This window comes from Triticum urartu, chromosome 3 (genome assembly GCF_003073215.2).
Source record: "Triticum urartu cultivar G1812 chromosome 3, Tu2.1, whole genome shotgun sequence".
NCBI lineage: Eukaryota > Viridiplantae > Streptophyta > Magnoliopsida > Poales > Poaceae > Triticum > Triticum urartu.
This window is the reverse complement of record NC_053024.1, coordinates 201,707,886-201,720,579: the sequence shown is the minus strand read 5'-3', so window position 1 is coordinate 201,720,579 and position 12,694 is coordinate 201,707,886. Positions and strand designations below refer to the sequence as shown.

Genomic DNA, 12,694 nt, shown 5'->3' with positions numbered 1-12,694 from the left:
TTTTAAATAGTGTTCGCGTTTGTAAAATTTTATGCATAATTTTCTATTTTTTTGTTACCGAGTTTTGAAAATTGTTCGAAAAAATTGAAAATATGTTCGGGACTTTAGAGCTCGCGCTGCATATAAACACGTAAAACGTTTCAGCCCGATTGGTAGGTTCTAGACTTCGCGAGTGGGACGTCACGAGTTCGATATCTGGCCACCACGTTTATTTTTGGCGATATTTTACGCGCTGGAGTTCCTGACCTCCAAATGGCCCGGCCCATGTGCATCTACCTTCGGCGAACGCACCTTCGTTTGACGCTAACGAGCGTCAGACAGGGGGTCCCCGCTTACTAATCGTGCCCCCATATAGGCCGTGTCGTGCCTGGCCTGATTAGCATGGGCCGGGCCGGGCCGGCCTGCTTGGCCAGCTCTGCTTGGAGATGCTCCGCAGCCGAATAGGCAAACGAGCGCTCTGTAGTCTGTACCCTGCTCTCCTAGGTTTTAGTGGATTTTCATGGCGGCGGCGCTGCGGACGCCGGCGATTCGCAGTCGCCCCCTCGCCGCCTACACATTTCTCCGGACCCGCAGCGGCTTCTCCACTAACCCACCCCCCCCGCACACCCCCGCCACTCTCAGCGCCGAGCTCCTCCGCCTTCTCTCCGCCGCCCCCGCTTGGACACACGACCTGGCCCGAGCCGTCTCCTCCACCCTCTCCGCCGCCCCTCCCCCCTCCCCCGATGTTGTCCTCTCCGTCCTCCGCTCCCTACAGAACACCTCTCTCGCCGGTCCCTTCTTCCTCCTCGCCTCCTCCGCCTCCTCTCCCCACTCACTGCCCCCCGAAGCGTATAACGCCGTCCTCCCATTCCTCTCCCACGACCTAGCGGCTCTCGACAAGGTCCTGGAAGAGATGTCCCTCCTGGGCTACGGCCTTCCCAACCCTGCCTGCGCCACTCTAGTCTCCACCCTCGTCCGCTCCCGCCGCCTCGTCGACGCCTTCCATGCCATTGGCATCATGCGGCGGCTCAAGTTCAGGCCGGCGTTATCTGCGTACACCGTGCTGATTGGTGCTCTGGCTGAGGCGCGGCAGCCCGAGCGTGCGCTGGAACTGCTGCGGCAGATGCAAGAGGTCGGGTATGAGGTGGGCGTGCCTCTTTTCACGACGTTGGTGCGGACCCTGGCCCGCGAGGGAAGAGTGGAGGGCGCGTTGATGCTGGTGGATGAGGTGAAGGGGAGATGCCTTGAGCCAGATATTGTGTTGTACAATGTGTGTATTGATTGTTTTGGAAAGGCTGGGAATGTGGACATGGCCTGGAAGTTCTTTCATGAGCTGAGAGCCCAGGGTCTGCAGCCAGATGATGTATCATACACAAGCATGATCTGGGTGCTTTGCAAGGCAGGGAGACTAGGTGAGGCAGAGGAGTTATTTGGGCAGATGGAAGTGGAAAGGGCTGTGCCTTGTGCTTACGCATATAATACTATGATCATGGGATATGGGTCAGCTGACCGGTTTGATGATGCTTACAAGCTGCTTGAGCGCTTGAGGGAGAGGGGTTGTATTCCATCTGTCATTTCATTTAATTCTATTATCACGTGCCTCGGGAAGAAGAGGAGGGTTGATGAGGCACTGAGATTGCTTGATGTCATGAAGAAGGATGCTAAGCCAAATACCTCAACGTATAACATCATTATTGATATGTTGTGCATGGCTGGGAGGGTTAATGAAGCATATAAGATACGTGATGAAATGGAACTTGATGGCCTATATCCAAACTTAATGACAGTTAACATAATGGTGGATAGGCTGTGCAAGGCAAAGCTGCTCGATGAGGCCCATAAAATATTTGAAAGTGCGAGTCAGAGAGGTTGCAATCCTGATTCTGTGACGTACTGTTCCCTTATGGATGGCCTTGGAAAGAAGGGAAAGATTGATGAGGCCTATAGGCTATTCGAGAAAATGTTGGATGCAGGCCACAATGGTAATCCTGTGTTATATACTTCCTTGATCAGGAATTGCTTTCTGCATGGAAGGAAAGAAGATGGGCACAAGATCTTCAAAGAGATGATCCGTCGAGGATGCAAGCCTGATCTCATCCTACTTAACACATATATGGATTGTGTTTTCAAAGCAGGTGAGATTGAAAAGGGAAGAGCAATTTTTGAGGACATCAAGAGTTATGGGTTTCTTCCTGATGTTCGAAGTTACTCCATTTTGATTCATGGTCTCACAAAAGCTGGTCAGGCTAGAGAAACGTCCAGTATTTTTCACGCAATGAGTCAGCAAGGTTTTGCACTTGATGCTCGGGCTTACAATGCTGTTATTGATGGGTTATGCAAATCTGGAAAGGTAGACAGGGCCTATGAAGTTCTCGAGGAGATGAAGCTAAAACATATCTCTCCAACGGTTGCTACATATGGATCGATTATTGATGGTCTGGCCAAGATTGATAGGTTAGATGAGGCTTACATGCTTTCTGAAGAAGCGAAATCGAAAGGAATAGAATTGAATATTATTCTGTATAGTTCTCTCATAGATGGCTTTGGGAAGGCTGGCAGGATAGATGAAGCTTATTTAATTTTAGAAGAGATGCTGAAGAAGGGTCTGACTCCAAATGCTTATACATGGAATAGTCTCATGGATGCTTTAGTGAAAGCTGAAGAAATCAACGAGGCCCTTATTTGTTTCCAGTCAATGAAGGAAATGAAATGTCCACCAAATACCTATACATACAGCATTCTTATAAATGGCCTTTGCCGGGTACAGAAGTACAACAAGGCTTTTGTGTTCTGGCAAGAAATGCAAAAACAAGGTTTGATCCCAAACGTTGTCACTTACACAACCATGATCTCCGGGCTTGCAAAGGGAGGGAACATAACAGATGCTTACAACCTATTTGTGGGGTTCAAAACCAATGGTGGAGTGCCTGACTCTGCATGTTTCAATGCTCTCATAGAGGGTATGAGCAATGCAAACAGAGCAATGGAGGCGTATCACATTTTTGAAGAAACTCGTCTAAGGGCATGTAGAGTCAATGTGACGACATGCGTCAGTCTTTTAGACGCTTTGAACAAGTCTGAATGTCTCGAGCAAGCTGCAGTCGTTGGTGCAGTTCTGAGTGAGATTTCCAAATCCCAGCATGCTTCTAGATCCTTGTAATATTCAGGATCTTGTATTGTGACACACTGTTGCAGAATTTGCATCTCTGCTGTGACTGAGTTGATCTGGCTGTACTGTTTGTGCTTCTTGGTCACTTGATATGGGAGTTTTTATGTGGCTTATAATATATTTTTTAAATGGCTGAAATTGAATGCATGCCTGCTGTGCTGCTGTTTGGAGAGAAGACATTCTTCTGCAGTTCCCTTGATTCTGGTAAGGTTCTGATCTTCAACTTTATATATCTGCTTCTAGAAAAGAAGAAAAATCCAGTCACTATGCCTAATCATATGTTGGAACCAATCTTTTTACCAGGTAAGCTGATGATTTGAACCCTCCAAGTTAGCACATTAACTTATTTTGGAACATCGTATCAAACCTTAGCCATATGAACCACAATTAATGCAGAAGGTTTAGTTTGAATATTTCCCTCCTTGCTGTTTTTTTTAAACATTATTAGAATTTAGGGACAATCTTCAATATTTTACCATTTGAAATGACGAAAGTTAGCCAAATCATAGTATGGTGTGCTCTAGACTTCCCTTCATTGGTGTTGTCGAAATTTCCTATGAAGTTCCTGTGAAATTCCTTCACTCCAAACAGGCACCGATCACATGATTTGAACAATGGAGTTGAGTTCATCATTGATGATAAATAGTTGAGTTTGGTAGCTCGCTGACCAATGTTTTTGGCATCTTGCTTTTATTTTGCTGTATTAAGTTGATTTAGTTTGAATATTTATTATTTTGCCTCCTTGCTGTTTAACTTTTCAAAACATTTGAATTTAGAGACAATCTTCAGTATTTTGCCATTTGGAATGTTGAAAGTTAGCCAGATCATAAGATGATATGCTCCTCTAGACTTCTCTACGTTGGTGTTTTCGTTGAAAATTCCTGTGAAATTCCTGCATTTGAAATAGGTGCCAATCACATGATTTGAGGAATGGAATTGAAATTTCATCATTGATGTTAAAAATTTGAGTTTGTTAGCTTGCTGTCCAATGTTTTTGGCATCTCGATTTTTCTCTTGCCGTGTAAAGTTGATAGTACATTTGCTGCTTATGTTAGGGCCTCTCAAACAATCGGTTCTGGCTCATGAAATCTGTTGAAGTGTGTTGTATGTGTGGCCATGCGGCCCAGGCCCATATAAGCCATGTGGCTGGCTGACCTAGAGAAAAGAGAGAAGGGGATCGAGCTGTCTGGTGAGAAGCGCCACTAGAAACATTGCCACTGCTGCTGGTACGCTCCTCCAAATCCCACATGGTATCAGACCAGGCTGCAGCGGCGCCGGTGGTGTAGTCCGGTGGGAATACAGGGCGAGTGCGGGGAGCTGGGCTTCGACCGCAAGGCGGCTGCGTGAGGAGGTGTGTGCAGGGATGCACGAGTGGAGCTGCGGCGTGCTGCTTGTGGCTGGAGGAAGAGAAGAAGCAGCGGGAAAAGGCGAAGGCCACACGCATGAGGCTGCACAATAGACACGGCCAATCAGTTTTCTGATTTCTCCTTGTTGATTCTGCTGCAGCTCGTGCTGAAGCAAGAGCAGGAAGCAAAGAAGAGGAAAAGGAGGCTTGCGCTGCTACTGTTGGCTACTGCTGCTAAGGGTGCTGCTGGAGCTGCTCTTGCTGAAGCTGTTTGCTGGAGTTGTTGATTGGAGAGGGAAGGAGGCAGCACTGGAGGTGACACTGCTAGGAGAAGAAGAGGTGGCGGCTGTTATGGGGAGCGAAGTGGGGCTGCTGCGTGAAGGCGGCATGAAGGCAACTGCAGGCTATGGTGGTGTTGAGGGGGAGTCAGTGTGGCTGGGAGGAGACGATGGCCTGAAGAGGACACATGTGCCAGGCGGGTGTGAGCTGTGCGAGGCAGAGGAGGCAACAGCGAATGGCGCTGGTTTGCTATGAACATGTGCAGCAAGTATGTGGCAGCAGGCGTGTGCTTTGCTGCTTTCCATCGGCGAAGTGATGCAGGAAGTAGAGGATACGGGTGAGATAGAACAACATGATAGCCAGAAGGATACTAGTCTTCCAAGTGTGGCTCATTTATCTGTACAAATGAGGGCAAGACTGAAAAGGCCACAATTGCTGCTCACAGACCTGATCTGATCTGGAGCGGATTCTAGACTCTGGCGCTTCTAAACATGTTGTAGCCTTGCAGGTGACTTCAGGGAATTTGAGTCATTTGATCAGCTCACTCCCTCTCAAAGTAACACAATATGTACTGCTGACAAGACTTTAGCCTTACATGTGCCAGCTTTCCCGGTCAATTTGTTGTCTATGAGTGCTCTAATTGACGAGGTGAACTGTAGGATAACCGTTGACAGAGAAATGAGCTTTATTGAGGGCAGACCAACTGGAAGGAGGATTGGGACTGAGGGTAACTGTTGACAGAGAAATGTGCTTTATTGAGGACAGACCGACTGGAAGGAGGATTGGGACTGGAACAAGGCCTAGAGGACCGTGGTACATGGACCATGAGGGGTGTGGTCAGATGGGCAGCTCAGTGTTTGCGGCAATTGTGGAAGAAAGCGAGTCCTAGGCGATGAAACGTCACTTCATGTATCCTTTGATAAAAATGTACAAGCTATGTATGATGTAATGAATGGGGTAGGTAAGAACAAGCTGAATGTGATGCGTGTGAGTTTGCTAAACACATGAGGACGTCTTATGCGAGTAAGGGACTCAGAAGTATATCCCCATTCATACTTGTTCACTCGGATATGTGGACAAGTCCTGTGGTGTCATTAGTGGTGTAAAGTATTTTGTGACCTTTATTGACTGCTACTCACGCATGACATGGATCTATTTGATGCGTCACAAAGATGAAACTTTTCAATGCTTCAAGAATTTCCATGCCTATGTGAAAATCACTTCAATGTTCTAGTACAAGTGATAAGAAGTGATAATGGCACTGAGTATGTGAATAAAGTGTTTGGGACTTTCTTATGAGAGGAAAGGATTTTGCATCAAACCTTATGTCCAGACACTCCTACTTAGAATGGACTGGCAGAAAGGAAGAATCGACATATTTTGGAGGTTGCTTGATCACTGATGTTCAACAGTTAAGTGTGGCGGAGATGCGCATGTTGAGATGGATGTGTGGCCACACAAGGAAGGACCGAGTCCGGAATGATGATATACGGGATAGAGTTGGGGTAGCGCTGATTGAGGAGAAGCTTGTCCAACATCGTTAGAGATGGTTTGGGCATATTCAGGGCAGGCCTTCGGAAGCGCCAGTGCATAGGAGTGGTAGATGAGCAAAGCTCCTCTAGATAGTCTCATACACTTTGCTAACCCTAATTCGGAGCTAGGAGACGAGTACTTAGTCCAAGGGGTAAGTTGGGGATACATGGGTCGAGGCTCCTTTCTCTGCGCACAGGCAGGCCGGTTGTACCGGTTACCCAGGCGATTGTACCGCTTGGTGCGGTTGTACCACTTTCCTGGAGGCGTGTGTTGAAGTGGAGACCAGTAGTACCGGTAGGACCGGTTGTACCGGTCGAGCTGGGGCTGTAGGAACAACAGGGATGCTACCGGCCTTGAACCGCTCAAAACAGTAGGTTTGCCGGTCGGAGCGGTAGTTGGAGCGGTAGTGGATCGGTACTTGACTGGTTGTACCAGTGTTTGTGGGTTGGGCACAATTCCTCTCCATTTTCTTGGGGTCCATCTTGCTCTTTTCCTTTACCTCGGCTGATTCCTTGGTACCTAAGCACACAAAGTGTCTCCGTTTGAGGTAGTAGTCATGTCTCAAGTGGGTCAAAGGGAAGTTCAACAAGGAGAGAGTTAACCTCGGTTTTGATAGCTCTTGCACCGGCTCTTGTCATCGGTACACTTGGTGCTTGACGAGTCGGTGTGGTGTCCATGGGGATGACAGAAGGATTCTCCACATCATCTCCCCCTCCTTGGGAAAGATCCGTCCTCGGATCGTTTAACTTCATCACCATGATAGGGAGATATGCCCTTGATGTTGAAGATGTCACGTTGTACTTGTCGCGTGGAATGTCGATCTTGTAGGCATTATCATTGTAGCGTGCTAGCACCTTGAGTTGGCCAGATCCGGCAATTTTATTGGCAGAACAGGTGATGCTCATTGTTGACTGTTTTTCATAATTTAAAAAGTGCTTGGTTCTAGGTCTCATGGTATTGACATTCAGATTTTAGGCACAGTTGTTTGTCGGAACAAAATATTGCTACCTTTGAGGAATATGATGTGTACATGAGTTACATATTACAATGGTCACTGAGTGAGCTACAAATTTAAAGCTTGTAGACAAAACATGCCAGTATGTGTCTATAGTCTCAGTTCTCGCACACAGAGTTAAGCATTGAGTTGATTTGCTATGATAGGATCCACTACTCGAAAAGATGCTGCTTCTTAGAGTGGATGTGCCTATTTCTGTTATATATGAATAGATTGTTATGGTTATGCCAGCGGCTTCTGTGAGGACTACTATTCATTTAGCCCTGTCTAGTTGTGCACGAAACAACTGTCTGATTCTGAATCTATCCTGCTGTACTATTTCTAGACTTGCAGTGTTGCTAATGTTCAGAAATAATTCATGGACTGCTTCCTGTTTGGTGCTGCCTTCAAACTGTTACTTTGGTAGTGCCTTCTTCCATCGTCTACTGACTATTTGTTCTTCCAGGGTGACCTACTGACCTTTGCTGGGATTTTCCTGTGTTTGTTTGGCGGAGCAGCTGATTAATAGCTATTCAGAGGAAGTAATCGATAGGTAGAGGCGTTTTGATTCCTGTTTCTTCAGGTGCTTACTCTTCCTGCAGCTTACTTTTATTGTCGTTACTTTTTAGCCCTTGCCTACTTACATCTGTGCGTGTACTTAAGTCTAATGGTGTTTTCTTTGGGTTCCTTTCCTATCCTGTGTTGGTTGGGATGTTTTCTGTTGTTGCTTGGTTACTGCAGGATGTTTGTGTTCCACTCTTCATATGTCCATTTGTTGGAGATGATTGCTTTTCAGTGTCGTTTGCTCTCCCACTTCTACCTACGTGAGGTAGCTGGCGATGGTTCCGTACTCGGAGGGGTGGAGATTGAGGTTGCGGTTGTCCAGCAAGGAGCAAGCATAAGAGGCTTTTCTTTGGGTGTGCATTTCGGCTGGCTCACGATGCCCCTTAGAAGAGGTTGGTTGCTTTCTGTTAGGAATTAATTAGCACATGCCTATTGTTGCTAATTAACGAACAGTTATTAGCAAAGGGTGTGTCCAACCCCGAACAGTCATGTCCTTTTCTCTCTCTAATGCCAACAGGCACCTGTTCTGGAGAGATGATGCCTTCAAACAGGCACCTCTTCTTCCCATCTCTTTCAGATGTATATATACTTGAGATTCAATATAAACCAGGACTAGTCACTTTTATTCAATCTCGTTTTACTCTAACACCTTAATAGTCACGTTGCTTTCCATCAGAGAGAGATAGGCCATGCAGAAACTGCGGCCACGACAAGCCGTGGAAGCACGGGAGAAGATATGCGCCTGGGCTCCAGGGCATTCACGGCGGTGACGAGAATGCATCAGTTTGCATGCATTCGTACAAGACATTGAAATTGGAGAAAGCAACTTGGTTGTCTTTTCTCATTACTAGATGACTCGTTGCGCCCATGGCGCAAAAAGCGACAGCACGCCACTAATTTAAAATTAACTTAATAGATACTTATATCTTATTATTATATGATACAGGATAAAAGGAAGTCAAAATAAGTAGGAATAGACTGCATGAAACAGTACAGATCATATCAGTACATGCAGTACAAATTAGCAAGAAAAATAAAATTACAACTGTGCCATTGGGACAAAAGAACCACACTCTGGACACCTATACACACGCGTCACACATGTAACGTCGGAGGTCAGCACGTGGTTGACTGTTTGTCTTGTTCCATCCACCAGTTCACCATCTTCGTCCGTTCCTTTCCCCATTCTACTCGTACTGAAGTGATAAAGCACCTGTCCGTTTCTTTCCCCATTCTACTCGTACTGAAGTGATAAAGCACCTGGTGGAGGCCGCCGCCAACACTTTGGGCTCCATCTTGGCGGCGGCTGACGCTGCAGCTTGGCGGCAGAGCGGCTCCTGCTGCAGCTCAGAGGCGTTGCGGCTCCATCTGCATCTTGGTGGCCCGGCAGCTACCTCTGTAGCTTGGAGCTGCGGAACCGGCAAATGGTGCCACTGTTGCTCATACCGGCGAGCCAACTCCTCAGTTGCCACCGTCGCTCCCTGCCGTAGGTGGCGTCAGTTTCGGCTGTGCCGGCACTCCCTGAAGCTGGTAACTTTTCACGGCAAGGGATGCTCCAGCACGGCAGCCGCCGTTGCCACTCAGGTAAGAACTAACCTCCTTCAGTGTTTGATGAATCTGTAGATTTTGTGTGTGAGCTCGTTGCTACTATGCTAATAGCCAAGTCTCGAGGGCAGTGTTGATACTGAGCTGAGTGATTCAATACAGGAGCACTAATTAGCAGCTGAGACTGCTCCAATCATCCAGCTGGGTATATTGTATAAGATACTTAGTTGAGTGACCGCCTTTAAAAGAGTATCTTCTAACTAAGGGCTCCTTTGATTCAAAGGAATTGCATAGGATTTTTGGAGGATTTAAACCCTTAGGAATTTTTTCTGTGATGCTCGTTTGATTCGTAGGATTGGCATCCTTAGGAATTTTTCCATATGATCCATTTGTACTACATTTTGGAGGAAAATTTCCATCCACTCAAATCTCTTTGTAGAATTCCTTTGTTTTTCCTATGCTATCAAACATTCTCTGCAGGAGCAACCTGAAGCCAAAAGAACACAAAACTGTATAAACTAAAATAAAAACATGTTCACATGCCTAATAACTTTGAAAGTCCGAGTCCTACTATAACAGTTCAAACAATCAATTGTCAGAAGAGGCTAATTAAGGTACTGGTATAAGGTACTTTAACTTTAACTGGGCACACATAATATAGGATTAAAGAATTTAGATAAGATGCCAAGGGTTCTTCAGTCTATGGCACTCACCTGAAGACTAAAGCCATGGTTGTCATTGCATAGCTCTAGACTAAATAATAAGAGCATAACCAAAAGATTTACTCCCTGCGTTTCTAAATATAAGTCATTTAGACATTTCAAATGGACTACAACACATGGGTGTATGTAGACATATTTTAGAGTGTAGATTCACTCATTTTGCTCTGTATGTAGTCACTTGTTGGAATCTCTAGAAAAAGGCTTATATTTGGGAAAGGAGGGAGTATGCATTAGTGCATGAACAAATAATAAAAATAAGCCTATAATATCCCATGCCATATGCACACCAAATGAAGGCCAAACAGAAGATCACCAATAAGGAAAATATTACTATGTGAGTATAATTTTTCAGGAAAACGATAGAATGGTGAGATTGAATAAATACAAGATTAAGAAAGGGGAACATGCAACAACAAAAAGCTTTCGAAAAGCAGTAGTATTTTTACCTCTGTAACAGAGGAAGTACAAAAATGAGTTAGTTGGCATTTCTTCGGATGGCGAATTGCCTGGGAAGAAGGATCAGTAGGTATAATAATGGTGTTACTTTCTTGCGCAAGCACCAAAACTTCGCTAAAAAGTAAAATATATTGGGCGCATTGCACCTTTATTTTCCCTGTAATCCTTGCCTTTGCTTCTAGACTGTATGATGGCGGTGCAAGCTAGCCAGCATCTTCAGATTAGTCCTTCAAAAAATCACACCGAAGGTAACAGTTGGATTGATTGTATCATCCCTGTGACGCCATTATCAGAAATTCAGTAGCCGCTTAATAGTAAATAGAAGTGTACTGCTTGCTGCTTATCACGCTTACTTAGGACTCATAGGCCTTATCTAATCCCTCTCCAAAGCAAACCATCTATCTATGCCAAATAGGCAAGAGGTAGGCAAAGATTCTATACACCGAGTATATGTCAATCTAAACTCAAGTACTGCTCACAAGAAAGCGAGCATGATAACACGTCGTTGCTTGCTCTAATAATAAATAAGTTGTTGGAAAGGAGGGGGACGCTATTTTATTTATAAAGTTTAGTTTAGTGATTTAGTACAAATAAGGACATGTCCAAACCTGACAGGCACAACAACCTCAAATGCATGGGGTTGGTTTGGTTAAATCAGGATGAGCAGAAATGAAACGCACCATATACATTTTCCATGCTTCAACATATATCCGTGAAAAGCATAGAACTGTTACGCATCCTCATATACTCACTAAAGAAATAGAGAATATACTAAACTATTTGTATGCATCCACATACACTCATTAGAAAAACAGAGTAATGTGTGCGTGTTATGTAAGTTAGTTGGCTACCAATCGTACCAACCTTTCTTTAGCATGTTTGAGAAGAATAACACAGCAGGATCGACCAAAGCAATCTTTCGCTTGAGTTGCTTATCCTTGGTCGTTTCCAGAATCCAGGCAGAAAATTATGTACGTATGTGGTGTTTCTCCATAGAAAGGATCTCCTCTGGCGCTGGGGGACATTTGCATTTATCTACTGTCTCTCCTCGGACAGTGCCTCATCAACAGTTGAAACCAGGTCCCCCCCTCCAATTGTTTGTTCCGAATGCAGATCATTCTCGAGAAGCACACGTTAGAAAACTGTAGGTTAGTATGCCTAGACATAATTATTCTGAATGCAAACAGGAAATAAAGAAGAAAGAGAAAGGACTTACTTGCTAACTGGGTGCAATATACAGTTAAGAGATTGCATAGCCTTGCATCCCATGACTTCAGAAAACAGGAATAGCACTGCAGCTGAAGATGGCTGGAAAAAAAATCTAAGATCATTTACCTACTGGGTGTTCTTGTAGAAGAATACCACTATATATGCACTTGACAACCATAGCAGTTTGGTGCAGAGTCGTATATTAATAAATGGAACATATTTTGATCTTGTGGCATTGCCAATCTTCTACACCAGAAAGAGGGCACCAAAAAATATTCATGCAGGAGTTGAATGTAGTAAATCTAAGAAGCAGACATAGTGGAAAAGTTAATGAACCATTTGTACTGCTACTTCAGATTGGACCAAGAATCTTATAAATTTAGGAAACTCGCAAACATAAGACCGCATATGGTCTTGCAACTTGCTCTCACTATAGAAGCTAAAACATCAAAATGTATACAAAATCTGTTTGTGTCTCTAGCATTACTAAATCTGGAACACTCGGCCTAGCTGGACAGAATGCATACCTGTCGTAGACAAATACTACTGGATCACAGGTGCCAAGGATTCCTTGTTATTTAGCAATGATCTGACATCACCTTCAGGAATCTCTCCCAGCACAAGTTAGTCCCCTTCAATAAAGCAAAAATATATTGCATCGGATATGAGCATTGCAGAGTAGAAGCATCCAGCATCACCTACAAAATACAAATCACCAAGTATTAGAAAATGATAAATTTGAAAGTTGCAATCATAGTCAAATTAAAAACAACGGAAGTTAATGTCGCCCTATAATCTCTCTTCTTCTCCATGTCAGTGAAAAATCAACATGTCAAGAATAAGAGTGAGAGGCAAACGAAAGGCAATGTGCAATACATCATGATTGGCTAAAACATCGA

General features: G+C 44.8%; 1 protein-coding gene across 2 annotated transcripts; it reads left to right on the top strand.

The window, feature by feature from the left end:
• Positions 1–412: 412 nt before the first annotated feature.
• LOC125543598 (pentatricopeptide repeat-containing protein At3g06920) lies at positions 413–8,493 on the top strand. Of its 2 annotated transcripts, XM_048706988.1 has the most exons (4): positions 413–3,352; positions 3,452–3,547; positions 7,766–7,882; positions 8,041–8,493. In XM_048706988.1, exon 1 carries the CDS (start codon positions 500–502, stop codon positions 3,137–3,139), a length of 2,640 nt encoding a protein of 879 aa, XP_048562945.1. In that variant the 5' UTR covers positions 413–499; the 3' UTR covers positions 3,140–3,352; positions 3,452–3,547; positions 7,766–7,882; positions 8,041–8,493. The 2 variants fall into 2 exon arrangements, with proteins under 2 accessions (XP_048562945.1, XP_048562944.1); XM_048706987.1 differs by lacking the exon at positions 3,452–3,547.
• Positions 8,494–12,694: the final 4,201 nt, after the last annotated feature.

Coding starts and splice junctions, on each gene's coding strand:
- LOC125543598 (XM_048706987.1), top strand. CDS start 500: ATGGCGGCGGCGCTGCGGACGCCGGCGATTCGCAGTCGCCCCCTCGCC.